General features: G+C 42.2%; 1 protein-coding gene across 1 annotated transcript; it reads left to right on the plus strand.

The window, feature by feature from the left end:
• The first annotated feature begins 3,369 nt into the window (after window positions 1–3,369).
• LOC135252546 (unconventional myosin-VIIa) lies at window positions 3,370–26,643 on the plus strand. Its single transcript, XM_064330748.1, has 48 exons — window positions 3,370–3,511; window positions 4,344–4,382; window positions 4,623–4,724; window positions 4,808–4,960; window positions 5,320–5,504; window positions 6,359–6,480; window positions 6,598–6,740; window positions 7,115–7,228; window positions 7,475–7,628; window positions 8,254–8,330; window positions 8,425–8,544; window positions 8,727–8,863; window positions 9,215–9,425; window positions 9,546–9,681; window positions 9,979–10,145; window positions 10,298–10,438; window positions 10,821–10,979; window positions 11,075–11,167; window positions 11,335–11,429; window positions 11,556–11,640; window positions 12,421–12,639; window positions 13,041–13,244; window positions 13,360–13,575; window positions 13,755–13,919; window positions 14,138–14,431; window positions 14,608–14,762; window positions 14,968–15,094; window positions 15,192–15,311; window positions 15,415–15,588; window positions 15,743–15,970; window positions 16,396–16,563; window positions 17,350–17,467; window positions 18,524–18,650; window positions 18,791–18,957; window positions 19,191–19,372; window positions 19,464–19,585; window positions 19,684–19,838; window positions 20,179–20,332; window positions 21,073–21,228; window positions 22,699–22,804; window positions 22,895–23,008; window positions 23,391–23,478; window positions 23,594–23,700; window positions 23,884–24,069; window positions 24,209–24,325; window positions 24,416–24,499; window positions 24,710–24,829; window positions 24,984–26,643. Exons 2-48 carry the CDS (start codon window positions 4,365–4,367, stop codon window positions 25,083–25,085), a joined length of 6,687 nt encoding a protein of 2,228 aa, XP_064186818.1. The 5' UTR covers window positions 3,370–3,511; window positions 4,344–4,364; the 3' UTR covers window positions 25,086–26,643.
• Window positions 26,644–27,748: the final 1,105 nt, after the last annotated feature.

A 27,748-nucleotide genomic window follows, 5' to 3' on the forward strand; every position in this document is an offset into this window, starting at 1 on the left:
TTCTCCCTCTATATGGATTTCTTAAAAATGGATTTTCTATGTGGTGGTGTCAATTTTGTGGAGAATGTTTTTGCTGTTCTGTGTCAAAATATTTACAGTGGTCACGCTAGCCCATGGTGCGGAATGTATTTTTCTGTTTATGATTGCGCATGGGTCTTTAGAAGGGCATCTAAAGTCTAAGGGTGGACTTTCCTGCTCATTCTCAGTAGTGGGACGCCCCTGTGTGTTTAAGTCTGTGTTTGACTGGCATGGGCAGCAGTGGCATGTGAGCCCTCTGGAGTGCATGCATGGATGTGGGTAACACTGGCTGGTGTGGGCAGCCAAGGATACCCACATTGCATTGGCTTTAATAAATCTCAACGGCAGGAAGCTGTGACTGTATTAGGAGAAACAGCGGAGAGGTCGGGAGTTGCTGTGGATGGTGGGGGATATGGAAGGCCTGGAAACCGGCCTTGGTTGCAGTCCACGGGGAACCCGGAACAGGATGGGGTGAGAGTGCTGGGCAGCAAGTGGGAAGGTAGGGTCAATGCGAGCACAATATTGGCTTCTAAAAAGCTGGAACTTTAACTTTGTCACACTTGTAGAATTGGCAGAGTACTTCACAGGAGGCAAGCTTCATTTAACATTGTAAACACCGATGGTGATCCAAATGTACATTGATTTCTTTCTTTTTTTTACAGGTAGAGTAACCAGAATAACTTTGTATGACCCTTTTCTTAAGGGGGTTGAAAGTAATGACCAAAAACATTTTTGTCTTGTGTGCATAAAGGGTTGTCCTTGGTGATAAATTTGATTCATGCACATTAGTCTGTTGTCACTGGGTTTTCATGTAAAAACCCTGCATCAAATCGTAATTGGTCACATCAGAACAGTTTAAAAGCTCCCAAAAGCCAGTTGCTAACATTGCTTTGAAAGCAAGGTGAACTGTATAAAACATTACAGCATGACCAATCCATTTTATGACATGCATTAAAGTGAATTGAGTTTCACATTAAATTACTGTGGTTACTTATTTACATAGTTTATGCAATGTTGCTTTACAGGTGTGCACGTCCCAACATTCTTGTCGACGAAATGTTGCTCTATCATTTTTTTTGCAGTGGAATGGATTAGGACCTTTTAATTGAGCTATGACAGAAAAAACGAGGTTTTCTCAAGTTTCTCTTTTGACTTCTTGGCCCTGCTTTGCAATTGAATTTTATAGTACCCTCTTAAGTAAACATCAGCAGAAAGCTACTAGCTTACAGTAAATGGTCATAAAATTAAAATAGATTGCAGTCGTAGCCTAGTGACCATGGATAAATAGTGCTGGCGTTATGAAAGTAGACTGACACATGATAATCATATTATAATTTCCTGCAGTGTTTCAGACTTCCTGTATATCAAATACAACTGGGAGGCATTGGAGAAAATGCATAAAAACTCCTATTTAATAATCATAACCAGTAGGTGGTGTGTATTTCTATGAACTTTATCAACTTTTGTTTTATTCCCCCCACTGTTCCTCAATCTGAGCACAAACCTAATAACCCTGACCCATAATCCACTTTCTACTCTGGAGTGTGCAGTCTTTGGAAAAAAGACACGCAGCCATCAGTGCTTAAAGTTCTGCAGTCCACCAGCTGACAAAGGCAGACTGCACAGGACTGAGAGTGCATCCGCGCCCTGGTGGGAATATGCAATAGCAGTCTTGGACATTGGACTAGCTAGTTTAAGCTTGTCCAAACATCATTTCACAGCTTGGAGTGATAAAATCATTCATTACCACACTGTAGACCAAGATCTCGATGATACCATCAGTAGCACCTCTCTAGCTGCTACCTAGCCTCTTGATAGCTGTATCGTCCTACCCAGTATGATCCAGCTGTAATGGGCGTTTGTGTGTCACTCAGTGACGGTTGACAGTGAACTGCTCCCACTTGCTCATGAAATGACTCAGTGAAAGACGCAGTGATTTTTTTGAATTAGTCCAAGGATGAGGTCATTTGTGCTTTTTGTTAAGGGAGTCCGTTGGGTAAGGCTATTTTTGTAATGGCCGTAAATTGCCTTTTTGGTAAAGACGGGTCTTGTGGGGTGCAACATTAGTGCACCCCAGTGTCTCCTGACATTCTGACCTCCACTGACCTTCGCATAGAAGAGATTCTGTTTTCTGAATGAACGAGAGCCCGCCTTGTACCCCTTATTTGGGGTCGTACCACTGTGTTACTACAGCTGTTACTTTGAAAGAGAGGTTTTTAAACCTCGGCTGTGTAGTCATGTAAGAATGAGACCAAAAACTTAAACAATTTGGTGCAACCACAGTGTCTGGACTTATCTGTCAATGTGAATGCTTCCATTCTCAGTTGCTGCTTCTTTTCACAGGGATTGCTTCTTTTCTATGAGTGTTTCCATTTAGGAAAGAATGGAAAGAAATATTCAGTTCAAATTTTAAATATCAAATTCAAATATTGACACTCTTACCAAAAAAGATACTTTGTCCTGTATGTTCAGGAAGGTGAGTGAATTTCTGTACATTCATTTGTATTCAGTAATCTGAAAACAAGCCAGAGGTAGAAAACCCTGGTTCAAGCCCGCTGGTTTTATGGTTGCACCAAAATGATTGTACACCTGATTTCATTAAATGCAAGTGGCATGCTAAATGAGCAATAGACAAGGTATCCAAAGATCAGGATTTGCTATTTAGTACATTTTTTAACCAGAAGGTAGAACTAATTAGTGAAATCAGCTGGCTGAGTTCATGGGTGGAAGCATAACATGGCAGGATTTTTACTTTCTCACTTTTTCTACCTCTGGTGAAAACATTCTTTTTTTCTGAAACATCATTGAATCACATTTAAAAGATATTATGTTCTTCATGTGGCTTCAGCTCGAGGGCCTTTTGCAAATGTTAAACAAGAACTGTAAGCTATCTCAGTTATTTACAGCATGATTGCCTCTGATAATTCAGGGAAGCCTATATGTTTATACTCCCTCTTATGCTGGGGTCCGAAGTTCAGACCTGCTACTCTCCACATTAATGATTCCTGCAGCAACAATCTGTTTCCTGTTGCAGGGGGGAGAAATGTCACTTCTTGGGTGTAATGTGTTGTTGAATATTTAAATGCCTGATTAAATAAACCAGCTGGGATCGATACTACAGGTTATAGCTGGTAAATGGAATAACATAGAAAATGACTGAACCCCTCCGTTCCCTTGTGAAAATGACACTGAAAGCCCGGGGGACGTAGAGAGACGACAATGAGAGAACGGACTCCTGGGTTGTAGATAAAGGAACTCTTTGCGCTCCTCTTTCCTGGATCCCGCTCATCTTGGGCGGGTCCCGGCGGCACGGTTGTTTCAGAGAGAGCAAAGTCAAAGAGCCATAAAGCCGAGCTGCGCCGGGGGGAGTTGGCTGTCTCCAGGTTCACGGCCACTGCGCGGACACCGCGGGCTCACTGAGGCGTACACACGGTCGCCCCCCCATCTCCAGGGCAGAAGCTCCTAAAGACCGTCGGATCCAGACTTCTAGAAGGTAAAAAGCTTAAGCGCAAGCTTCTCTTCTGGATTATTTTGTCTCGTGTTCAAGGAAGGGCCTGGAGGACTACAAGTTTTGAGTGTTTTTTGAGGCCTGATCTCTCTCGGCCAACCTCTACTGCGATTACAACTGAGAGAGAAAAAATTACAATTTGACTTACCGTTTTATATTCATATTTGGCCTAAATTGTATGCGTACCACAGCAAAGAGGACAAATGACGAAAGGATTTTGTACATGATAGCAGATATTCATCACAGCTGTTGCTAAAGATCATGTATCCACAGGCCATAATGGCATTGATGGTGTTTCGGTGTTGTGATGTCATGACTAGGATTTCCTGGAATACTTAAATGAACTTAAAGGGAAATGGTTTCCTGTGGTATGCCTGTAAACTTAGTTTTCAGTGATACTATCTGGTAGTAAATTACAAATGCAAACCTATTCATGATGGTTGAATTGAAGTCTAATACTGGTTTTATTGTTTTAATGTAATTGTGTAGCAATCTGTTTAGTATAGTGTACATGTCTTTCAGTAAACTTCATTGATTACCAAGGAGTATAATTCAAACTGCACTAAATAACTGATAGGAATGAGTAAATCATAGCAGGCTGAATTTACAATAGCTCAGTACAGCAGGTTTAGGGTGGAGACAGGCCACCATTTTCTTTCTGCTGTCACCAGTCATTTAGCACTGAAACCACAATGACTGGAGTCTGAACTTCAGAGTGCATGTATATGATTTCAGTGGGAGGGAAGACAAGCCTTGCTGAATTTCCTTTTATTAAATAAACATTTAATAGATATTTTCTTATCATTTCTACATGTAGGTTTGAGGACAGAACTCAGATATGGTGCTGCTAAGAAAGGTAAGTTATGAAAATGGCAATGTTTATACACCTGTTTATATTACTTGAAACTGTAGTTTGTTATTAATGAACTATTTGTTTGAATTCCAGATGTTCTTTAATTAGATATCTTCAATGAAGTTAAAGACCTAAATGAACCAAGGATCTTCAATCATTGTGTATAATCTTTAATTTTCCATCAAAGCATTAGTGTGACTGCTGTCATATTCAGCATGACTATCTGGATCTATTGGCGTACAGGGGGATTACGTCTGGGTGGAGTCCACTTCCGGGGTGCCAATTGGTGCACAGATCCACCTCACAGACACTGGACAACTCCAGCTTATTGATGATGAAGGAAAGGTACAGGACCACCGAGAGATCATCTCATTGATGCGAATGGCTTTTCTGGCCCTATGAGACAAACCCTCTTAATGTAATTTCAGGAGCAACTGATCACCAAAAAGAATGAGGGTACCATCAAACCTATGCACCCTACCTCCGTGAATGGGGTGGATGACATGATCCGCCTGGGGGACCTCAACGAAGCAGGACTTCTCCGAAACCTCTTGGTTCGACATAAAGAAGGAATAATATACGTAGGTTCCGGTCGTGCTGTGGTAGAGCACTGAAATGTATTCTGTATCAGGAAAAAAAAATGTACATTCTGATCTTGAGGTATTAGTTGTTTAGCATAAGAATAAGCGATGCTTTTAATTACAAATGTTGCGTTCATTTTCGTAGGCACGCTGAAAGAATGGCGACTGTAATCTGGGTGTATTTTTCAGCTGTCAAAAAAGAATTGATTAATAATTGTTACAACAAGCATTCCAAATTCCCTGCCTCAGTAAGTGTATGCAGTAGACTGTGCTACATTGCTTGTTATTTGGACTGTTTCTGGGAATGCATCCCAGAGTTCACTTAACTGTAAATTACGTGTGCTGTGTGCTCCATTCAGACGTACACAGGCTCCATCCTCGTGGCGGTGAACCCCTACCAGCTGCTGCCCATCTACACCAATGAGCAAGTGCAGATGTACACCGACCGCAGGCTGGGCGAGCTGTCCCCGCACGTCTTCGCCCTCGCCGACAGCTGCTTCTTCAACATGCGCCGCCACCGCAAGAACCAGTGCTGCATCATCAGGTCCGACACGCCCCCCACCCGGGTCCCCTCCACTCTCACCTCCTCTCCTCCCCATCCTCACTGCTTTTATTCAAGCAGGGCAAGATATCCACCTCTTGAAAATTTAAAGGTCTTTCTTGAGATGATGTGTTCACTATACTGTCTATGTCTTTGAAATCTGACATAGACGGTATTGTGAAATCTGCTGCTTTTTGGAGCTGTGTGGTGCCAGCCATTTTACCTTATGCATATTTTTTTCTTTTGGACATGATTGTGGAAATGACACCAGTTAAAATGAGATCCAGATTCGGTTCAGGCTAATCAGATGAGAACTACGAGCAAATATCATCTGTCCTTTTTTATCAATTTGTATTTTGTCTTGGTATTTTTAGATATGTTATGCAAGTGTGATCCTGTATGCAACTTTCTTTCCTCATGTTTATGAAGTGCCCACATTACATTACATTACAGGCATTTAGCAGACGCTCTTATCCAGAGCGACTTACACAATTTTTACATAGCATTTTACATTGTATCCATTTATACAGCTGGATATATACTGAAGCAATTTCGGTTAAGTACCTTGCTCAAGGGTACAACGGCAGTGTCCTACCCGGGAATCGAACCTGCGACCTTTCGGTTACAAGCCCAGTTCCTTACCCACTGTGCTACACTCCGTCCTCTGTACACGTATATGGGCCATTTATCTACTGTTCTTGGGAATTTGAGTGCAATTTCTTTGAATAAGAAAAAACAAAAGAGAACTGGACTTGTCACCTTCGGTACATGGGTAGTAGGCAGGTTGCTCGCTCAGAGGTGAGAACGGGTCCTCTCTACAACGCGCTCACGGTTTCAGCCATGTTCCTCTGCGTCAGTGGGGAGTCCGGAGCAGGGAAGACCGAGAGCACCAAGCTGATGCTGCAGTTCCTTGCCTCAGTCAGTGGCCAGCACTCCTGGATAGAGCAGCAGATCCTTGAGGCAAACCCCATTCTGGAGGGTAAGCAGCTTGCTTTTTTCTGGGAAGGTTCCTCCACTTCACCTGCACGCCGTTGTTCATTTTCAGGACGTTTGTATTATGTCGTCAGTGATTAACGCCACCTCGACGTTCCCGTAGCTTTCGGTAACGCGAAGACTGTCCGCAACGACAACTCCAGCCGCTTCGGGAAGTACATTGACATCCACTTCAACAAGGGCGGGGCGATCGAGGGGGCTCAAATTGAGCAGTATCTGCTGGAGAAGTCACGCGTGTGCCGGCAGGTGAGACAAGCAGTGGATCCCCTCTAAACTTCGCGTACATGCAGTCACGTGACCATGGGAAAAATACAATGCACTAATAACTAATGTTTTTTTCTACAGCAGTGGTTCCCAACCCCGTTACTCATTTGTCCATAGGAACAAAATGATTTCAGATTTTTCTTCAAAACATTAAGATTTAACGTGGTTAACAATTGCATATGCGCACACGTGCTTAAAAGCTGTCCGTGCCACGTTATCTATCCTGATTAAATTGCGTCTTATCATCTGCACAAGGGGCAGAAATCGGTTGATAATGTACTGTAATGCACTGTGGGATATTTGTGCAATTTCCTGTAATGAACATGCCATTATGCACTATAACTGATCTAATGCAGGCTGCAGAAGAGCGGAATTACCACATCTTTTACTGCATGCTGATGGGAATGACAGCGGAGCAGAAGAAGATTCTTTCCTTAGGAAACGCTGCTGAATACAACTACCTGACAATGGTAACCTCAGACTCTCTTTAGCATCTCTTTTGTTGGACAAAGTGCTTGAGTGACAGGAGAGAATACATATTATACGTAAGCTCATTTAACACAGTAAAATGTTCAGTTGTTCAATCAACTATTACAGAGTACATATGGTCCCTAATTGGGGAGTTGAAATATCACTGAGCATTTGTCTGTGAAGAATTTCACGACTGTATGAAACAGCTGAAGAACGTGGAATATCTTGAACTCTCTGCTCTGCAGGGAAACTGCACCACCTGTGAAGGGCGGGACGACCTTAAGGAATATGCCCACTTCCGCTCGGCCATGAAGATCCTAATGTTCACAGAAAACGATTCTTGGGAGATTTCTAAACTGCTGGCTGCACTCCTCCACCTAGGCAACGTGGACTTTGAAGGTAGCCATTTGGTTCTCCCATAAGCTGGAACAAAAATATTATCATCTTCAGATCATCATCTTCCTTTAACCCATTTGTTCTGTTTACTTATTAACACCTGTGAAATGTTAGCCTGGGTCAAATGCACCCAAGATATTATTAGGATTTTAAAGCAATATAGAAATAATATTTATGAGAAAAAAATCTTTATCTCAATTCCAAACAATATAAGCAATATATATGGTTAATAGTTTCCATTTAACTCTGCTTGATTACATTAAATTGAAATGAAACAAGGTTTTCGTACTGTACATTGTTGATATTTTTTTCTTTATATAAGATGTTGTTATTCAAAGAAACCATATAGGCCAAAACACAATACAGCAAATACAGGTCATGAACAACAAACAGAAATGCACATTTACACTGGTTTCTGTCACTGATTATAAATAAATGTCTAAAAACTGATGTTAACCTTGAAGCCTTTTCATACTTGCTTCCTGAAATTTACATTTATGTGAATTTGAAAAGGGTTGTACATCTCTCAAAAGTGTCATTCCTTTTATTAAAAGTTTTAAATGGGTCTATTTGACCCTAACTGAATACAAGGCTGTTTGATTGTAATTCTGTTTTTTCTGCTTTTTAGCCACCATCATGAATAACATGGAGAGCTGTGATATTCTGACATCTTCTCATTTCAATATGGTCACCAAGTTGCTCGAGGTAAATTAGCATTTCTACATAGATTCTGTCTGTTTCCTTAAATCACATTGAAGGATCCTACATTTGATTGTAACTCATATTTGGTCTCCCTTAGGTGAAGTCCAAGGCTTTGGAAGCTAGTTTGACACACCGCTCCTTCATGACCAATCGAGAGAGTGTCTCCAAACCACTCAGTTCTGGACAGGCTATGGATGGCAGGGATGCCTTTGTCAAGGTAGAGGAACAAGCAGACATTTTGCCAACAGTGCAAAATACACACCATCATTACCTACCCAAAATGAACTGCACTCACCTGTAAAAGTTTGCCCATCAAACAAGTTTTGATTGTTCAGCAGATCACCTGGCTTGGCCTGCTTTAAAGCAGATGTCATGTTCACTGATTGTATCTCTCAACAGGCCGTCTATGGCAAGCTGTTTCTGTGGATTGTGGAGAAGATCAACAGTGTCATTTTTAAGCCCCCACCAGAGGACACTCCCAGGCAATCCATTGGCTTGCTGGATATCTTTGGCTTCGAGAACTTCACACAGAACAGGTGTGCTCATAAATCTGCAGGCATTTAGTGTACCGACAGAAGTAGTGTGCAGTATATACATTTTTTTTCATGCTACTTACTGCCTTAAATCAGCAGTTTCCACTGGAAAAATATAATAAACAGCAGTCAACGGCACAAAGTAATATTACACCTAAGCAACAGTACAGTTATCATCAACAATTGGATCACAAGAACTATATTTATTGTATTGTAATTTGCTAAGTAGAACGGTTGTTAATTAGTGGAAAAATCGAGAAAAGGTATCTGAAAGAATGTGTTGGGCCATCCAACTCATTACCCAGCATCTGGATTTGTATAACTTTGCATAATGTTGGCTTTTGTGTGCCGCAGCTTTGAGCAGCTGTGCATCAACTTTGCCAACGAGCAGCTGCAGCAGTTCTTTGTGAAGCACGTCTTCAAGCTAGAGCAGGAAGAGTACGCCCGCGAGAACATCGTCTGGAAGCACATCGACTTCAACGACAACCAGCGCACGCTCGACCTGCTGGCCAACAAGTCCCTCAACATCCTAGCTCTGATCGATGAGGAGAGCCTCTTCCCCAAAGTAACTATTACCAGAGCAATTTTAACAGCCTCTTGCTCACATTTGCTGAACATCAATTAAAGTTGTTTTTCATTCCAAGCGGCCCAAGTCTTCAGTCCATGCTTTGTGTGTTCTTTTCAGGGAACAGACACCACCATGTTGAACAAGATGAACCAGGTGCATGGAAAGAGTCAGATCTATATTCCCCCCAAGAACAACCATGACACCCAGTTTGGAATCCAGCATTTTGCAGGAGCGGTCTACTACAACGCCAAGGGTATACTATATGGCTAATTGAGCATTCACCCAAATCTGTCACTTTGGGGATTGAGATTTTAAGTTTAGAGTCAAAGTATTAGGTTCCACACTGGATAGTGAATACCTTTATTTCATAAAATGGAAATATCTTAAAACGAAGTGGAAATAAATTTTCTAAACTAAATGGGTTTTACTGTTAACATGATGACGTTAAATTTCCTCTTATGATTCAGTGATATTTTGTGGATGGCTATGTTTACCCTTAAAGTTGAAGGCCTAGCTCAATGTTTTGTCTTGTTCCTTGTCTCGTGTGCAGGTTTCCTTGAAAAAAACAGAGATGCTCTGAGCTCAGATTTCATCCAGCTGGTTGAGACATCATCTAACAAGCTCCTCAAGCAGATTTTCCAACCTGACTTCAATTCGAATGCAGTAAAGAACAGCCCCAACCCAAAGATGATAATGACCCCGACAAACTCTCTACGGGTGAGTTGAGAGTCAAACGTTGCAGTTAAGAGTTCCCAAAATTAGTGTCCTGTAATGCCTACCCCTTTAGATGGTTTCCTAGCTGAGGAACCTATAGTCACCTATTATTCCCAAACGACTTTAAGAATATTCAGATCTGTGTCTCCCCACAGCAAGCTGCAGATACCAAAAAGCGCATGCTAACGTTGAGCGGTCAGTTCCGTCAGTCTCTGGAGTCCTTGATGAAGACCCTCGCTGTCTGCCAGCCCTACTTCATTCGCTGCATCAAACCCAATGACTTCAAGAAGCCCATGGTAAAGCACAACATGAGAGATTTATGAATCCTGGGCATAGCAACCTACTGACTCTAGTTAACCTTGAAGAATTTTCAAACTTGCTCCCTGAAATGTACATTTATTGTAAATTTGAAAAGGCTTATTTCTAGTCCTCAGGCTCTTTTCAGGTTCCAACTGGTAAGCGTATTTCCAATATGGCCTTTTTATCAAGCTTCTAGTTTCATAGATAAGTTTCATTTTGTAATCTCTATCTTGCACTCAAACATTTACATCATTGCAATACGATTGTTTATATATACAGCTTAAAAACACACTCAGTACATTAGCATTTCAGTATTATATTTTGAATATACCTCAGTACACATTTTTTTTGTACAAATGAATCTTTTTCTCCTGATAGCTTTTTGACAGGGAGTTATGCATACGTCAGCTGCGTTATTCTGGGATGATGGAGACCATTCGAATCCGAAAATCAGGGTATCCCATTCGCCACACGTTTCAGGAGTTCCTCGACCGCTACCGCGTTCTCCTGAAAACCTCTGTCTGTGACCCCAAAAAGGTGAGGGAAAGGCTTTGCTTTTCAATTACACATCATAATGTTTGGCTGTATTTACTCTTGTTGCATGGCAAAATAAAATTCTTTTTTTTTTCCAGGAACCAGCAGAGAAATGCTGTGACTTCATCTGTCAGTCTGTCATCAGTGGAGAGGGCGACTGGAAAATGGGCAAGACAAAGATCTTTCTCAAGGTGCCCTTTTACTTCAGTCCCAAAGCCTGAGTTACCAAACTTAAAACCTGTGAATGATTCTGCAATTACCCATAGTGAAAAGAGCATTGCAAAGACCTTGACTCTGGGTTGCAGGAAACCTTTGACCTGAAATGTGTCTGCAGGCATTCATTCCCGGTCTTTTGTAGGACCACCACGACACCATGTTGGAGCTGGAGAGGGACAGTGCAATCCACGAGAAAGCCCTGCTCATTCAGAAAGTCCTTCGAGGATACAAACACAGGTTAAAAACTATAGTTTACTGGTATACTGCATCTGTGATAATTGTACTCATTCCTATATCCTCAAATTTGCTTGTGAAGTGTACAAGTGACTTCATTCACTTCAAATGTTCCATTGTCACCGGCAGGAGTCGCTTTCTAAAACAGAAGGCAGCTGCATTGGTTCTGCAGAAACATTGGCGTGGACATAAAAGCAGGAAACTCTACAGAGCTGTAAGTTGTAATTCAATCAAAGTGGCAACAGGGGGAGGAGGGTAATTGTTGCATACATATGTACACTTCGTTTTAATCAAATTTGTTCACCAACACAACTGTAAGACTTTTTACTCTAATAATCTTTTGTGAGAATATTAAAGGTATACAATGCAGGATTTTTACCATGAAAATATTATAAAATAACCATGCTAAAGCATATATATGATGCACTGGCAATGCTCTGTCTTTATGCACATTTGCTGAATTGATGCACCTTTACCTGTATTTGTTATTCTAAAATGTGTTTGACACATTTCTGGGCATGGCATTCTTTTCTGGGTGGGGAGGAGTGGGTGTAGCTACAGAGCCTGTGGTTTGGGATAAGATTTCAGCAGAGTAGCCCAGATACAGCAAAGCAAAATACAATCCGATAGGGCTCGTTAGAGAGCTAGAGTTAACCTTGCAATTGCTTTTCCTTGGTGGTCTCAGTTGAAGTTTGCCAAGGGAATGAAAAGTGACGTGGAGTTGGCTTGTTTTCTGTTGGACCTGTAAGTAACGTTAGCTTTAGCTATCCAGTTAGCTACGTTAGGTAGCTAGATGGCCGAAGTCGAGTAACCTACACAGGGTGAGTGGGCAGGGTCGAAGAAGGAGGAGGAGATTTCTTTGATTGTAAACACAAAACCACAGCAAGACTAAATAATCCAGCATAGTATGCCATTAAGTGTTATTTGTTAATGACATCATGTGATATCATTGAGTAAAATATAATCTAAATTGTTGTTGTCTGTGTGTTTCCAGGTCCGGCTTGGCTTTGCCCGACTGCAGGCTAAAGTCCGGGGCCGGCAGCTCCACCACGCCTACGGTCAGAAGCGAGCGGCTGCCGTTGTGCTGCAGGCCCAGACTCGCGGGTACCTGATGAGGAAAGACTGGAAGCGTAAGAAGGAGGCTGTGAGGCTCCTGCAAGCTCACGCCCGTGGAATGCTAGCCAGGAACGCTGTCAAGAGAATGAAGAAAGCTGTGAGTTTCTACCATGGAAACTTTAGCCTGTCCTATGGCGCTTTGTCCCTTTGAGGTGCTCTATTTTGCTGTCATCCTACAGTCACTAAGACCAATATTTATTAAGAAATTGCCTTGTAATATGTGCCGTTTTGCAGGTTTTGTATTAATATCTGCCCTAACTAAACCATAGACATTTGTTCTGACACCCTCTTTAGCCCTTTAAGGAGTATTTTTTTTTTGGAATGTTTTTTAAAATTTTATGTCAGTGTATTTGAACTCTAGAATTACCAGTTGTGATTGTTATATCAGCATTAGAATGTTCAGTTAAGAACATTCTAATCACTTTTTTTGTGATCTTATACCTTAAAGGGGTCAGTCGTCCGTGGTTTTGGTGTCAATGCCTTCTGTTTCCCTGTCAGGCCTTCCTCTCAGCCCAGGAGCGCAGGGCTGAGGAGTTAGCTGCTCTTGAGAGGCAGAGGCGCCTGGAGGAGGTTCTCAGACAGAAGCGGGAGCTCCTGGTCCAATCCGAATCCATCACCGACCAGGAGATGGTGGACAACATCTTTGGCTTTTTGCCTAGCATGGTCGGAGGCCAGGAAGGACAAGCCCCAATGGGCTTTGAGGTTAGGTTCCCAAAATTAAATAAAAAAAAAGGTTTGTCTCCAAATCTGGAGATCAGCCAGTAAATGGTGGTAGAGTTATGGGTTGGATTGTTAGTGACACTCTTTCTGTCTCAAGGACTTGGAAGGCAAACGGGCAGTGCTGGAGGAAGTGGACCTAGACGACGCCCCCATGATGGAGGACCCTCAGGAGGAGGATGACTACGATGACCTCGACAACTTCTCCTTCTTCAAATTTGCTTCCATGTACTTCCAGGGCTCAGCCACACCCTCCCATATTCGCCAGAGGCTGCACCAACCTTTGCTGTACCACGATGATGAGGGAGATGTTCCGGTACCTACACAGCAGTCTGCTTCATTATTCCTAATGTGGTCTTCAGGCCCTCCAGCCTCTTGAGCTCTTGCGTCTACCACTAAACCATTTGACATGATGCCATTATGATTTTTTTCTACTTTTGTGATTGTTTAATGTGTATAAAGTCAGGCTTGTCTGAATTTGTTTGTTCCTTTCAGGCCTCACTGACTGTGTGGTGGATCATATTGAGGTTTATGGGAGACATTCCAGAGCCAAAGCAGAAGGTTGTTCCGGGCACATCCTCTGTGGCAAACGACTCTGTTCAGCAAAATCTGGGCCCAAAACAGAGCAGACGCCTCAGTCACATGGTCGGACTTGATCAGGTGTGCAAACGCACTGCGGAGGATCTGCGTCTTTCTGCTCACTAATGCTCGCACTGGACATCTCCAACTTTTTATATGTCATGTCTTTGTATGGATTTCGTGTCAACATTAGGTCAACATTAGTCCACTTGAATGTCAGAGTGACTTTCCAGAACATAAATCCCACTGCTTGAGACTGTGCTATAATCACTTTGTGTCTTTTTCCATTCTCATTATAGAAATTGTTAAGGAATAAAAAACCCAGAAAACCCTCCACTATTTCAGAGGAGGTGGTGCTGAACAGAAAATCCTCCACAATTCCGGAAGAAGGGCCAAAGAACCGAAAGCTTTCCTCAATTTCTGAGCTGGTATGGAAGAGAAAACCTTCCACAATCCCGGAGGAGCCATCAGTAAACAGGAAAGGATCCACAATGACAGAGGACATCCCTCGGAACAGAAAGCTTTCCTCAATCTCTGAGCTGGTGTCAAGGAAAAGAAAACCTTCCGCAATCCCAGAAGAGATTCAAGAGGAGGTGTGATACATGTGTAGCTTTGTACCCTATCTGCAGGAATAGCTTTGTTTTCAAAGAACAGGCCTTGTCGTAAACCCAAAGCTTTACCTTAGCATAATTTGAGGTACTTTTGATAAATGTAGAAGCTTGATACTCATGACCAAAATCCTTACCTATGATAAACACTCTGCTTTCAGCCAGAGGAAGAGGTGGCCACACAGCCTACAGTGCAGACTGTGAATATGGAGGATGAGGTGCTCGCTGGAGAGGGTCCCACCTTGGATCGGCCACTGACTTCTCTGGAAAAGCTTCACATCATTGTGAGATACGCCATAGTCCGGCGTGACCTCCGGTAATAAATGTTTATAATAAACGTGTTATAACTAAAAAAATGAAACGTACAGCTGTAGAATGTAGCTAGTTGAGCGTATTTACATTACTGAGGCTGTCATCTGGAGAAGTTCAGCCTAATATCTGCAATGAGAATTTCAAAAAAGTTTATGTATCATTTAAGAGAACTCACAGTGACCTCTCAAGTTTTTTTTTTTCTGCTGAAGGGATGAGATCTACTGCCAGATCTGCAAGCAGCTAGTGGAGAATAAGAATCGGAGCAGTTATTTCCGTGGCTGGATCCTCCTGTCCATCTGTCTTGGCATCTTCCCTCCGACTGAGCGCTTTCTCAAAGTTGGTGAAGCTTGCAATTCGGTGGAATGGCTTTGTAAAATTACACAGCTTCATTTTTTTCTTGGTTCCTATGAAACCTTCTTTCTTCTCCTTGTAGTACCTCCAAAACTTCATTCGCACCGGCCCTTCTGGCTATGCGCCCTACTGCGCTGAGAGACTGCGACGCACTGTGGCCAATGGGGTGCGTGGAGAACCCCCGAGCTGGTTAGAGCTGCAGGTGAGAGTCCGCTCCCAATCGGAGATAATACATGAGCTTTTAGATGTGTGTATCTGTGGTACCCCCTATCGAATTGTTCAATCCTTCCCTTTTTGGATGGCAGGCCACTAAGTCCAAGAAGCCAATGGTTGTGTCAGTGACCCTGATGGATGGGCGAACTATCAGCGTCCCTGTGGATTCAGCCACAACCTCCAGGGAAATGTCCCAGTTCCTGGCCCAGAAAGTCAAGCTCAAAGACACTTTCGGCTTCTCAGCATACGTTGCTATTTACGATAAGGTAAGGGTGTTTTGTGTCTTTTCTACACATGCATTTATGTGCGCGGTTACACTGAAAATGCATTGGTATTTTGGTCTAATGAAGATTCAGTGTGCTGACTGCAGGTCTTATCTAGGGAGGTTGCTGCAACACAACTGTGACCTTTGATCCTCAGGTGTGGTCTCTTGGGAGTGGCAGGGAGCATATAATGGACGCCATCTCACAGTGTGAGCAGGAAGTGAAGAGGAAGGGTGGACAGGAGCAGCACGCGCCCTGGCGACTCTACTTCCGTAAGGAGATCTTCACGCCCTGGCATGACTGTGGCCAGGACCCAATCAGCACTGAGCTCATCTACAGACAGGTCATCAGGGGATTCAAATTTGGAGAGTACATGTGTGAAAAGGTAAGTGTTCTTTCCACTTCTCAAGTGAATTCTGACTATATCCTGCTGAGACCCGGCCTAAAATAGATTATAAAGTTTTGACATAAATCTTGGATGAAAAAAACATGTTGCAGTGAAGATATTTTCAAAAATATCATTTATTTTATTTTTATTGAATGTCACTTGTCGTGTAGGCTTCAGCACAGTAGAATATAGGGTCCTTGATATTATGACCGGAGAACAAAAAATGAAATTGCAGAGTCTTAGAAGGATCTTACTGTGTGCACATAATTTTAAAATGTTTTACAGGTGTCATCATTAGAAGCTTTCAAATCAAATGGTACCTCAGTGAAAATTGGTTCAAGTAATGAATTTGAATATAATGAATGTGGTTTGGCGTGAAATCATTTTCCATTTGTTTTTTTATGGACCACTGTCCCATTCAGGAGGATGATTTTGTCGACCTGGCAGTTAAGCACTTTTACGTTCAGTATGGATCAGACAGTGGAGGAGAGAATGCAAAGAATGTGGTCCAGGCCTGCATCAATAACTCTTTGCTGGAAGCCAAATCGGAGGAAAAGTGGGTGCAGATGGTTACCACCGCACATTTGGAGGTAAGATGGATTCATTTTCTGAACAGAATTTGGTTGCCTATTGTCACAAATAAAAACTCATCTTTGTTAGTATTTTGAAGAGAAAAAAAATGTATAAAGAGATTGTAATGCAGTTGAATCCCCCATTTCACCATCTGGTTGATTCTACTTCTGTCCTTAATATAGTCTGTTTTGAAGTTTAATGGCCATCGTTTCACTCCGATGTTCTGATGATGTCGCAGAAAGAGGCATTACAGTTTTCCTCCTGTTGTGTGACAAATGTGGTTTATTGTGTCCAGTCTGACCAGTCATGCATGGGTCTTGTTGAAACTAAAACATATGTTGTCCTCACTAAACCTCTGAACCATGACAATTCGCAGTTAGTAGTCGCAAGGTCAAAAGTCCCATTCACTGAAGGTCCTGATAGATTTCCATTTTGCAGTCTCTAAAATTGTCTGGTCATGCATGAATTTAGCTGAAAGCTACACAGAGGTCTTTACTCTACCCCAGAGCCAGTTTTATGGTCAGTTAAATCACAGGGTCAAATGTCAAGCTCACAGAGGTTTTAAATTTTTTTTTTTTTACTTTGTATTTCCAGTCTCTAGCTAATAAACTGCTGTGTTACTTTAGTTATTTCAATTATTTCTGTTGATGTGGTTATTTACTTGCTTGTATTAGCAGATGGCATATACCAACAGTTCTGTTAAACTGTTAGAACTTCCCCCTTTTGAGGACAACGATACCCCTGGCATTTCACTGCGCCATTTAATGTGATTAATTTCTCGTGTCCATGCCTTTGTCTTTTAGGGCCCATACATAAATTCAAGGAAGCGAACTGCTGATGTGAAGGCAGAGGTGGTTAATTATGCTCGCAACACATGGCCTATGTTCTTCTCCAAGTTTTTTGAAGTTGTCAAGCGTTCAGGTGAATTAAGTTTTTATGGTCACTTTGTACTTCAGATCCGCCTTGCTGTATTTTAAACTGTATGACCTTTTCACAAAGTATCAAATTAATTACGAACCCTGGAGTTTTAATGTGCTGCGAGTAAATCATTAGGTGTTACTACCATTTTAGACATGTGAGAATAGTCCTTATCTGTAGTTTCTAACAATGTCCCTGAAAACACTGGAACAATAACAGTGGAGTGCTTTGCAATGCACATGTCATGGATTGCTACAGTACAAGCTTGTAATGCAAATCACTTTCTCTTCAATATGAAACTGTATCTGCAATACAGAAACTGTCACAAGCTCCCGAAGGTGAATTCATGCCACGCTTGCCTTTGTGGTATATCTGTGTATACACCTTTTCCTGAGTGTAGTCCTCACTGCTAGGTTCTTAACTGTTTTTGTATTATTCTGTTCTTAAATCAAAGCATCAGTTTGAGGCAAGGCTTAGTTTTCTGCTTCGCAAAAAAATTACATCATTAAAACTTTTTGTGGTTTTTGAGAAAATAAATCAAATCGTGGGAGACTGCTGTTCTCTTTGGAGTGAATGATGTTAACTTTAAAACTTAACTTTACTTTAACTTTGAGTACCATTTTCAACCTGTTACAGTACATGCCTAATCGCATACTTGTGACAGTAAGGCTTTCAAGAAGTGCCTTTGCTGAACTGTAAAAATACAAATGCAGTGAGAGTAACTACAAGATGGAGATTTCTGTAATTTAGGCATTTGGTGATTTCAGTTTTTATGGGCGATGATGCTATGATACTGCTCAGACTAAACCCCAAATTCAGGTCTGTGTGTGTGCATGCTTGCACATATAATTGCACAAATCGTGCCGTCCACTGGGTGCTTTTTCCACCGTAGCACAAAATGCCAGGCTGGCATTTAGTAGCTTTGTTGTTTATGAGGGAGCATTTGCCTTTCAGGGGCCTTCTCTGTTTGTGCTCACTGAAGGGATTTAAATTATAAGATCACTTATCTGATGTTAATTAGTCTATTGTGGCCTTGTGAATTATTTGTTTCACTTGCAGGTCCTGCATTGTCTAAAAACAAGTTCATTGTTGCGATTAACTGGACTGGAGTCACGTTCCTGGATGAAAAGGAGAAAAAACTTCTGGTTCTTTCTTACCCGGAAATCACCGTTGTCAACACAGTGAGGTACAGCAGGCCACACCATCATAATGGGGAATAGTAATGCAGTGGTAGTGAGTCAGAGGTTTAATGTTGATTCACACGTGGAAGGCTTTTTAGAGACCAATGAGAAAGCTGAAAGATGAAATTGCGTCTCTTCTCCTCAGGGATGGCAAGGCCTTTGGGCAGTCTGTCTTTCTTTCCACACTGAAAGGAGACTTCACCCTCAGTTCCGTCATGGCGGGGGACATAGCGGAGCTCTTACACATGTTTCTAGGGGGACTGAGAGACCGTTCCCAGTACGCCGTGGCCTTGCAGGAGGCCAACAAACAAGGTAAGTAGAAAAGGGCCTCCATTGCTTTCTGAACCCTCTCTCACTCTTTGGAATTCCCATCAACTGGCACCCCAGTGACACCTTTTCCTCAGATGAAGTGACAAGTGACAAATGACTCTGTCTGCAACAGTTGGGGGTTTTGATAAGTCTATGAAATGGGGGTAGTTTTTTTGGTTGCTTAGGAGCAGCACCATGGGAGTTCCCTTGAAGTAATTTGCTCCCTGTCTTTCTAGACGACCCCACCTTCCTCAGCTTCAAGAAAGGAGAGCTCATTCTTCTAATCAAAGACGATGATTATTCCCCTGACCGTGGCTGGATAAAGGGCAAAAATGAGCGAACGGGTAAAACCGGAGCAGTCTCCATGGATTCCATCTTGATTCTGCCCACCCTCACCAAGCCCACTAATGAAGTGTTGGTACGAGGCTGCCGAATGCATTTCAATAGCAGTCGCTCCAGTGCACCAGTGGAGCCAGTGCTCACGTTCTCTTCTTCGTTGGTGTTTTCAGAGCCTGTTGAACCTGTCCCCTGATCAGAGGAAGACAATTCTCCAGGCCAACCGAAAAGAAGCAGGCACAGTAGAGAGAGTGGCACCCTTTTCACTCAAAGAATTCTCTTTTGAGTACTTCAGGTAGACATTTTGTTGCTGGAGTTTTCTTTTGCAGCTTTCTTTGTGTGTAGACATTTCACTTTTGCATGGCCCCATTGTATTTTGTTTGGTGCCTCCAGGCAGCCCTCCAAGGATGTGAACCGGCAGGTGATGTCCAAGGGCGCGGCACCTGAGAGACTGTGGGCCCACTCCCGGGAGCCCCTCAAGCAGTCGCTACTGAAATCACTAGTGGGCAACCCAGAGCTCAGCCACCAGGCTTGCCTGTGCTTCACTGATATCCTCTGAGATCTGATACTCTGTATGCACAAAAAGGCGTAATAAATCCCATCACTTGCATTTTTAATATTTCTCACAATTAGATAGTATAGTCTAAACAAACAACACTGTTTCAAAAGCAAGGCCTTTTTTGTCATTCAAATTTAATTGCAGCTGAGATTACAAGGTCACTGTCAGAGCATAATGTTTCATGTACTCTAAGAAAGCATGCTTTGTAGGAGTTTGAGCCTCAAGCTCTCCTGCAGTTGTTAGGGAGATCAGTATATCCTGTCTTGGTGATCTAAGTGAAACATTGTGGAAGGCACATTCATGCTCTTCTTCCTTGACCTTGCCTGAACCCATCCTGAAGTATATGGGGGACTATCCCACCAAGCAGGTGCAGAGCTCCCTGGAGCTCACTGACCAGATCTTTGGCCCCGCCACACAGAAGGAGGCCCTCAGAGATGAGGTCTACTGCCAGATCATGAAGCAGATGACCAGTAACAACAACAGGTAGCTACATGTCTCTATTTACTAAAAATCCTTTGGCAGCTGTTTAGCAACTATGACATTTGACATGGGCACTAGTGTAGTCTAGTACACTACACTAAATAACTGATTTTGCAACTGGGGTTGGAAGTTCAAATCTCAGCTCGAACGCTCCAGTCAAGTCCTTGAGTAAAGTGCTGCATCTGAATTATTTAAACAGGAAAAGGACAAGTAATAATAATATACAATCCAATAAAGTGACATATTAAATCATTGTAAAAATGTCCTCGTCTTAGTGTTTTGTATTTTATGTTTCTGCAATTGGCTTAAAGCCACAATAGTCTTTTTGATTTTGGAAAGATACTCATAGCTTATGTACTGCAGAAGTAGTTGGCAGCTGTGCTGCATCAAAGATTTGTTAAAGTCTTGTTAATTTATACTCATTTTTCAGCCAATAAGTCCAATAAACAGAGGGAAGTTTGCACAGAAATTCTGTAATGGCCATCCCAAAGAGAGGTTATGTACTTCACGACGCGGTTTTAGTTGTGCAAGATCCAAGCAATATATTGGTGTGCTGGTGCTGGGGGAGGATTCCTGCGAACCAAACAACCTCAGCTCCTGCCATGAACCTTGTTCTAGCAGAGCAGTGCTCTCCCTCGGCTGGGCCGCACTCGGCTTCATAAGTCCCTTTGCACAAGAGCGTCTGCTGAACGAACGTGACGAGTGAATGGCTAATGGTCGTGCCCGGTGGCTCTTTGTTTCAGGTTCAGCTTGGAGCAAGGCTGGCAGTTGCTCTGGCTGTGCTGCGGCCTCTTCCCCCCGAGCCAGGCGCTCCTGAAACACGCCAAGCGCTTCCTGGAGACCCGGCGCAGGGAGCCCCTGGCATCCGACTGCCTGCAGCGGCTGCAGGCGGCGGTCAGGTAGGCCCGAGCCGCAGAAACGTGCCGCCAGCACGCGCTAATTCAGAGCTAAGCTACTGAAGCCAGTTCAGTTCCCCAGATCTTCGTTATCTACAGAGTTTTCCCCAGTACTCTCAATTTCCACCAATTTAACTCCTTTACCCTTTGTCCGGGGTTATCCGTCCCCCTATGGCTTTGAGTCCACCAGTGTGCAGGCAGCAGGACAGCACGCGAAGACCCATCTGGGCGGCACCCCCCTCTCCACACTCCCCAGTATCACTTCATCAGCAGTGTAGCCCAGCCAAGCGCGTGCCCTGCCAGCCGGGGGGGGGGATGATTGATGGCAGAGCAGTTGCTGCCACTGCTGTTTGGGCGCATCTGCCAACACAACAGCGCAGGCCTTCTCTTGGCTGGAAGGCAGCAGGGATTCCTCGGGGTGTGAGGGAAAAATCCTCATGGCTTTCAGGCCTTGTCTTTCAAAGGTCCTTGTGTGCACGCTCTCGTTTCGATAGCCAATGTGTTGTGGCCAGCGCCATATTAGGGGGTCGAAGTTTGCATCACTACTTGGACAGAGAATTGCTGAGTTTTGCTGAACCTTCAGCAGAGTTTCCAGTAACCTCAATGAATTTATTACGAGCTGAAAGCTGTCACCAGGTTTCTAACATCCCAGCAGAGGGGGCAGCCCTATCTCGTTAGCCTCTGTTGTAAATCATGAAAGGTAAGCCAACTGGGCATGGACAGTGCAAAGGGTGGAGACGTGGAAGGAAAGTGCAGTACCGGCTGGAAGTAGCGTGAGTGGATCAGGTCTCCATTCCTAGGCAAAACACACCGCCCCAGTGCTGTGATGGGAGAATTATTGTTCTTCGTTACAGTTGGAAAAACTGACCCCTTAGTGTTATCACTAAGGTCAGGTGTGTTCCGACTGACATCCTGGCTATATTTACGATTGGGTTCTGTGAAACAGGAAATGTAAAGTTCACCAGAAGCATTGAATGAAGAGACTTCATCCCCAAGAAACTTAAGAGTTAAAGTTTAAAATTGAGCAACTAACAGTGGAAAAAAACACTGAAAGGTTCCTTTCATTGTGAAATAATTAGAGCAAATGTAAAGCAAATATATAAAATTCTATAAATAAACTTATCTACATTCATGTGTTTGATTACTTGACTCCATATGTGCAACATACAGTATGATGTATATACTCAGTGGCCACTTTATTAGGTAGACCTATCTAGTACTGGGTGGGACACCCTTTTGTCTCCAGAACTGCCTGAATTATTTGTAGCGTGGATTCAACAAAGGGCTGGATAAATGCCTTTGGGACCTTGCCTCAGCCAGGGTGTCCTAGACAATGGTGGAAGTGAGTTAACAACTGTATATACATGGGTTTGCTTTTGAAGTCTAGGTGCTACATAAAAGGAAGTCATCTTTTAATATCATGTTACCATAATTTGAATATTTTCAAATTATAGTTTGGACTTTCACATGCAGGATGGATCCCAGGAAACTTCCTCCTCACCAGGTGGAGGTTGATGCCATCCAACAGAGCAGCACCCAGATATTCCACAAAGTGCACTTCCCCAATGACACCGACGAGGTAAGGGATTCTCAAAAACACGACAAGTACTTGTGTATTGTGTTTTCAATTTCCCTTTTGCTCATGTGTGTCCAACTCTGCTACCGTCAGATCTTCGAGGTGGGGACAAGCACCAGAAATCGGGACCTCATTCAGACCATTGCAGAAAAACTGAGTCTGGCGTCAGCTGACGGCTTCAGCATCTTTGTGAAAACCCCAGACAAGGTATGTCACAAGGCGCTTTTGTCCTTGAGACAGATCATACTGTCAACATAGGTATCATTATTATTTAAGATTCTTAAAAAAATATTCCACAACTTTATCAAGGCTCACTCAGAGAATGTTGTATAGTATAGTAAAATAATTAGTTATATTCAAGAAACCTGTTGTAAAGTGTAGTAAAAAAAAATCATGACAATTACAATGCAAATTACATTCTGCATTTGTATTTTAATTTCTAATTTATTATTCATTTATTATTCATTTAATATGCCAGAGCCTACACGTGATGATACGTGACAACAGAAAAGAGCATTCTACTACTGTGTCATGGGGTGTTTCTTCTTCAAAAGTTATTTTTGTTATTTTGCTTCCTTTTAACTTTCAGTTTCTGGGTCTGAACGAAACAGACTACTTCTATGACAGTCTCAGACAGATCACTGACTGGTCGATGAAATCAAAGAGAGCCAAAGATGGTGAGACTATTTATCGCCGAGCGATGAAGGCAGTGTCGCCTGTGCTTCCGCCTCAGCAATCGTGTTCAGAAGTGCCAGCGTATCTGTGATTGAGTGTTCTGTCCTCATATTGCAGGAGGGCCGGTGAATGTGTCCTATTTGGTGTACTTTATGAGGAAGCTCTGGTTCAACGTGTACCCTGGGAGAGATTTGGAGGCTGACCTGCTCTTCCATTTCCCACAGGTACATTAAAATGTGCCAGTTCTTTTTCTGTCATCTTCTGAATATTCTTAATTCTGAAGATGATGAGGAGCAGCATTGTAGATCAATTTGTGCGTTCAAGTTTTGAAATTCTTGAAAATGCCTGTTGAATACTTATTCCAGATGTTGAGACCAGTCTTTAGACATTACTCTCTGTTTTCCTAGGAGTTGCCCAAGTACTTGCGCGGATACCATAAGTGTACCAAGGAGGACATGGTCAACATAGCAGCCCTATTGTTCAGAGCGAAGGTCGACAGTGACAAGACACAGTTCGTCATGATCCCCAAGATGCTGAAGGAGCTGGTTCCCAATGACCAGCTGAAGGCCATGTCCTCTGAGGAGTGGAAGAAGGTGTGGAGACTATGGCGTGGTCAGGTTTCTCTCTTGACAGGCTGAGCCGCCATCTTGGTCATGCTGTGGGCGATAAATGCCAAGAAGTATATAGTACAGTAAAGTACGGCATCTAAAGTTATTCTTCCCTCGTTTTCAGCACATTATCGCCACCTACAACAAGCAGGCTGGAAAGACTGTGGAGGAGGCAGTAGTGGCTTTCCTGAAGATAATCTTCCGGTGGCCCACGTTCGGTTGTGCTTTCTTTGAAGTCAAGGTACAAAATGGACTGAGGCGCACAAATGACCTAAACAATCGTTGCATTTCATAAGTTTATTACCGTGGATTACATCCTCTTGTTTTACAGCAAACATCCGAGCGTAATTTCCCAGACATTGTGCAGATTGCCATCAGCAAAGTGGGAGTCACAATCATCCACCCTAAAACCAAAGTAAGAGCCAGTTTTACATTTTTGCCACTTTCATTCAGCTTCTTTATGTATATTGTATCATTTCTTTTGCTGTTAATTCAAATCAAATTGTGATATTCTTTTTTTCATATTCATCAGTTTTATTGCTGTGCATTCATTTTTAAGTTGACAGTGAGAGCTTTTCTTTGCAGAATATTTACAGCTTACTTTTCTTCCTATCTCAATCTCAAGGATGTTCTGGCCACACATCCGTATAACCAGATAGCTAACTGGTGCAGTGGAAGCACTTACTTTCATATGACCATCGGCGATCTTGTCAAGGGAAACAAGATTCTTTGTGAGACTTCACTGGTAAGATACCTGCAGTCAAATATTCCACTAAGCCGTTTCCTATGAGCTTCAACAAACAACGACAACCAGAACATCAAAACAAAAATTGTATTTTTGCAGAAAAAACATCTTTTATATGTTTTGTTATAAACACCCATTTATCTTTCATTACCAGGGCTACAAAATGGATGACCTTTTGACCTCCTATGTCAACATGTATCTCAAAGAAAGAAAAGCCCCTCGACCCAGAAATCCACGCTCAACTAGCCGACAGTGAGAAAGAAAAGTAAAAATAAGTCTACCTTTATGTAATATCATCCTGAGACCCAGCAAAAAAATGAATTTAAATTTCTTGCATAATATTAATACAAGTGTCTTGGATGGCAAAACCATGTTGCAGTGAAAATATTTTCAAAAATATTATTTATTTTATTTTTATTGAACGTCCCTTGTGGTATAGGTTTCAGAATAGTAGAATATAAAATCAGATTAAGATCAGAGACTCATGTCCCCTACGAGGGACAAAAATAAATTCTGGGTCTTAGGAAGATATAGAATAGAATAACTTAGTTGGCCTTCAGTTTTAAATATTTGGTCTGTGTGAGTTGCAGTATGTGAATGTGAACTGTGTGTGGTACAGAATGGCGAGAATTTGTTTGGATGCATATCAGTTGTCGATTATTGAATTTTTTCCATCATGAGAATTATATGTTGAACTTTATTGTTGGAATTGTAATGAATGTATAGTACAATAGAAGTTTGTTTCAAATATTCAGGTAAACAATAACAATTTCAAAGAGTGTTGATTAATCTAACGACGTGTATGTTGTACGATGAAATGTCAATTCTGGAACAGGAGTTGCATAGTCCCAAATCTCTTAAGTTTTCTTTTTAATGATTGAAATCGCTCTAAACTATTTTGAACAGTTGCGTAAATTCTACAATCATACAATGTATTTTTTTTGGGAAGCACTGAAATGAGAGGAGTGTGAATGTAAGACATGGAGTAATGTAAGTGGAACAAACTTCTGAACAAACTTTCATTTGCTCTTGTTGCCAAATCCCTTTGTCTGCGGTGACCTTACTCACGCTATTACACATCAGTAAAGGGTTGTGATGATTGAGCCATAATAAAGTCAGGGAACTGAGAATCATTTTCTGCTATACACATATATTTTTAAAAAAATTATTATCTGTTCTTTCTGACTAAAACAGCCTTCACAGAATTAGCCAAGCATAGCATGCATGTTTGAATTTAGCCTAATAAGAAAAATTGGCAGCACTCTGAGATGTGCTTCATAGCCATACCCTGAAACATTAAACGCACCTGCTTTATTCCTGAAGGACAGATTGGCTGAAATCTGGTGTGGTAAAATTCAAACATTACATTATTACTTTAATTGCATTTAGCAGATGTTCTTAGCCAGACCAACTTGCATTTTTACATATCCATTTCCATTTATGCATCTGGATATATATGAAGCAATTTAGGTAAGGTACCTTGTTCAATGGCATTGGCCTACTTGGGAATTGAACCTGCAACCTTTAGATTACAATCCCTGTTCCTTACTACCCAAGTATATAATTAGTTTGTAGCCTGTCCCAATCGCATACAACCTGTTCTTAATGTAACATACCAATCACTACACATATTAATTGTGTGAAAGAAGAGCTGATAGTGGGCTAACTGTTGTGAATGCTAATTGTTGTGAATAATACATTTATTTCAGTACCCAATTAAAGACGTTGTCCATATTTCAAATTTGAGAAATTTGCATGGGAAAGATATATTGTTAAAATAATTAAATATATTTTGGCAAATGATTCTTGAAAAAGACTATGAAATATTTATTTCTAAAGGTATGGCCAGGTATACTGAAATGTACATGCAAAATAAATGATCAATGTGAAAAAATGACTGTCATATGCAATGATGTTCAGTGGTTGGTACTGTGAATAACATGATGGAGTGATTATTAGGGGGTTCAAAATAAGGCCTTATGCTATGTACTCAGCTAGCAATAGCTGAAACAAAAGTCTATTTTAGTGTCCTCTCTTCGATGGAGAGGACACTATCAATAGACAAAGAGTAGATGTAATAGTAAACACATGCACAAAGAAGCACTGTAATCTACTGGCTTTTTTATGTGGCAAAGATTTATTTTTTATAAATCTAAGGTGGACGAAAAGAAACCTGTGTCCTCTACCCTTTCATATCCGTATCTGACATCACAGTGGAAGAATATTCACATTATCCCTGTAAATCATGACTGACCCCAATATTTTGCCGTGGGGAGACCACGAAAACAACCACGGTGAAAGAGAAAGGACAAAGAAAAGCAGGGAGACATCCCAATTAAGCGTTGGCACTGAAAAGTCTGGTCGTGACGCTTCTCAACAAAAACAGTGCTTTCATTCAAGTCATTGAATCGCATTACCATATCGATGGAGCGGGGTGCAGAGAGGAGAATGGGCTGCGTGTCAGACGTACAGCTGTGATCTCCTTGTATGAAAGAAATATTATCTCTGCTGGGTCATTTTCTCTCCGCATCTGTCTGGTCAGAATGCGGCTGATTATTTTGGGCCTTTATGAAAGGCAGCCCCAGCGGGGTGAAACCAACAAGAGCCCCTGTTCCTCCCCCACTTCTTTAAGGACTACAGGGAGCTTCTTCACTTCAGTCTACAAAAGATGGTCTCTGAGGCTTTTTTCATAAGCCACCCCAATTAACTTCACAGTCTGCCTTCTATCTATTGATATGGAGGGGAAAAAGCTTTGTCACAGAGGCTTTTGGACTGATACTAGGCCCTGTTGCCATGACGCTGTGGTTGGCGACTCACTGCAGCCGAGGCACGCCATTCTTCTCTTCAAATTGAAACGAGCCCCTTCTCTTGACTCAGGCCATTGTCAAGGGCACAAGTGGTCCTCAGAGGAGAGGGGTT

Source organism: Anguilla rostrata, chromosome 4 (genome assembly GCF_018555375.3).
Source record: "Anguilla rostrata isolate EN2019 chromosome 4, ASM1855537v3, whole genome shotgun sequence".
Classification (NCBI taxonomy): domain Eukaryota; kingdom Metazoa; phylum Chordata; class Actinopteri; order Anguilliformes; family Anguillidae; genus Anguilla; species Anguilla rostrata.

Bases quoted from the DNA above. Each gene is read 5' to 3' on its own strand.
- LOC135252546 (XM_064330748.1), top strand. The intron at 4,961-5,319 runs GTAGGTTCCGGT...TGCTCCATTCAG, and splicing joins ATAAAGAAGGAATAATATAC to ACGTACACAGGCTCCATCCT. The intron at 8,864-9,214 runs GTGTGCTCATAA...TGTGTGCCGCAG, and splicing joins GAGAACTTCACACAGAACAG to CTTTGAGCAGCTGTGCATCA.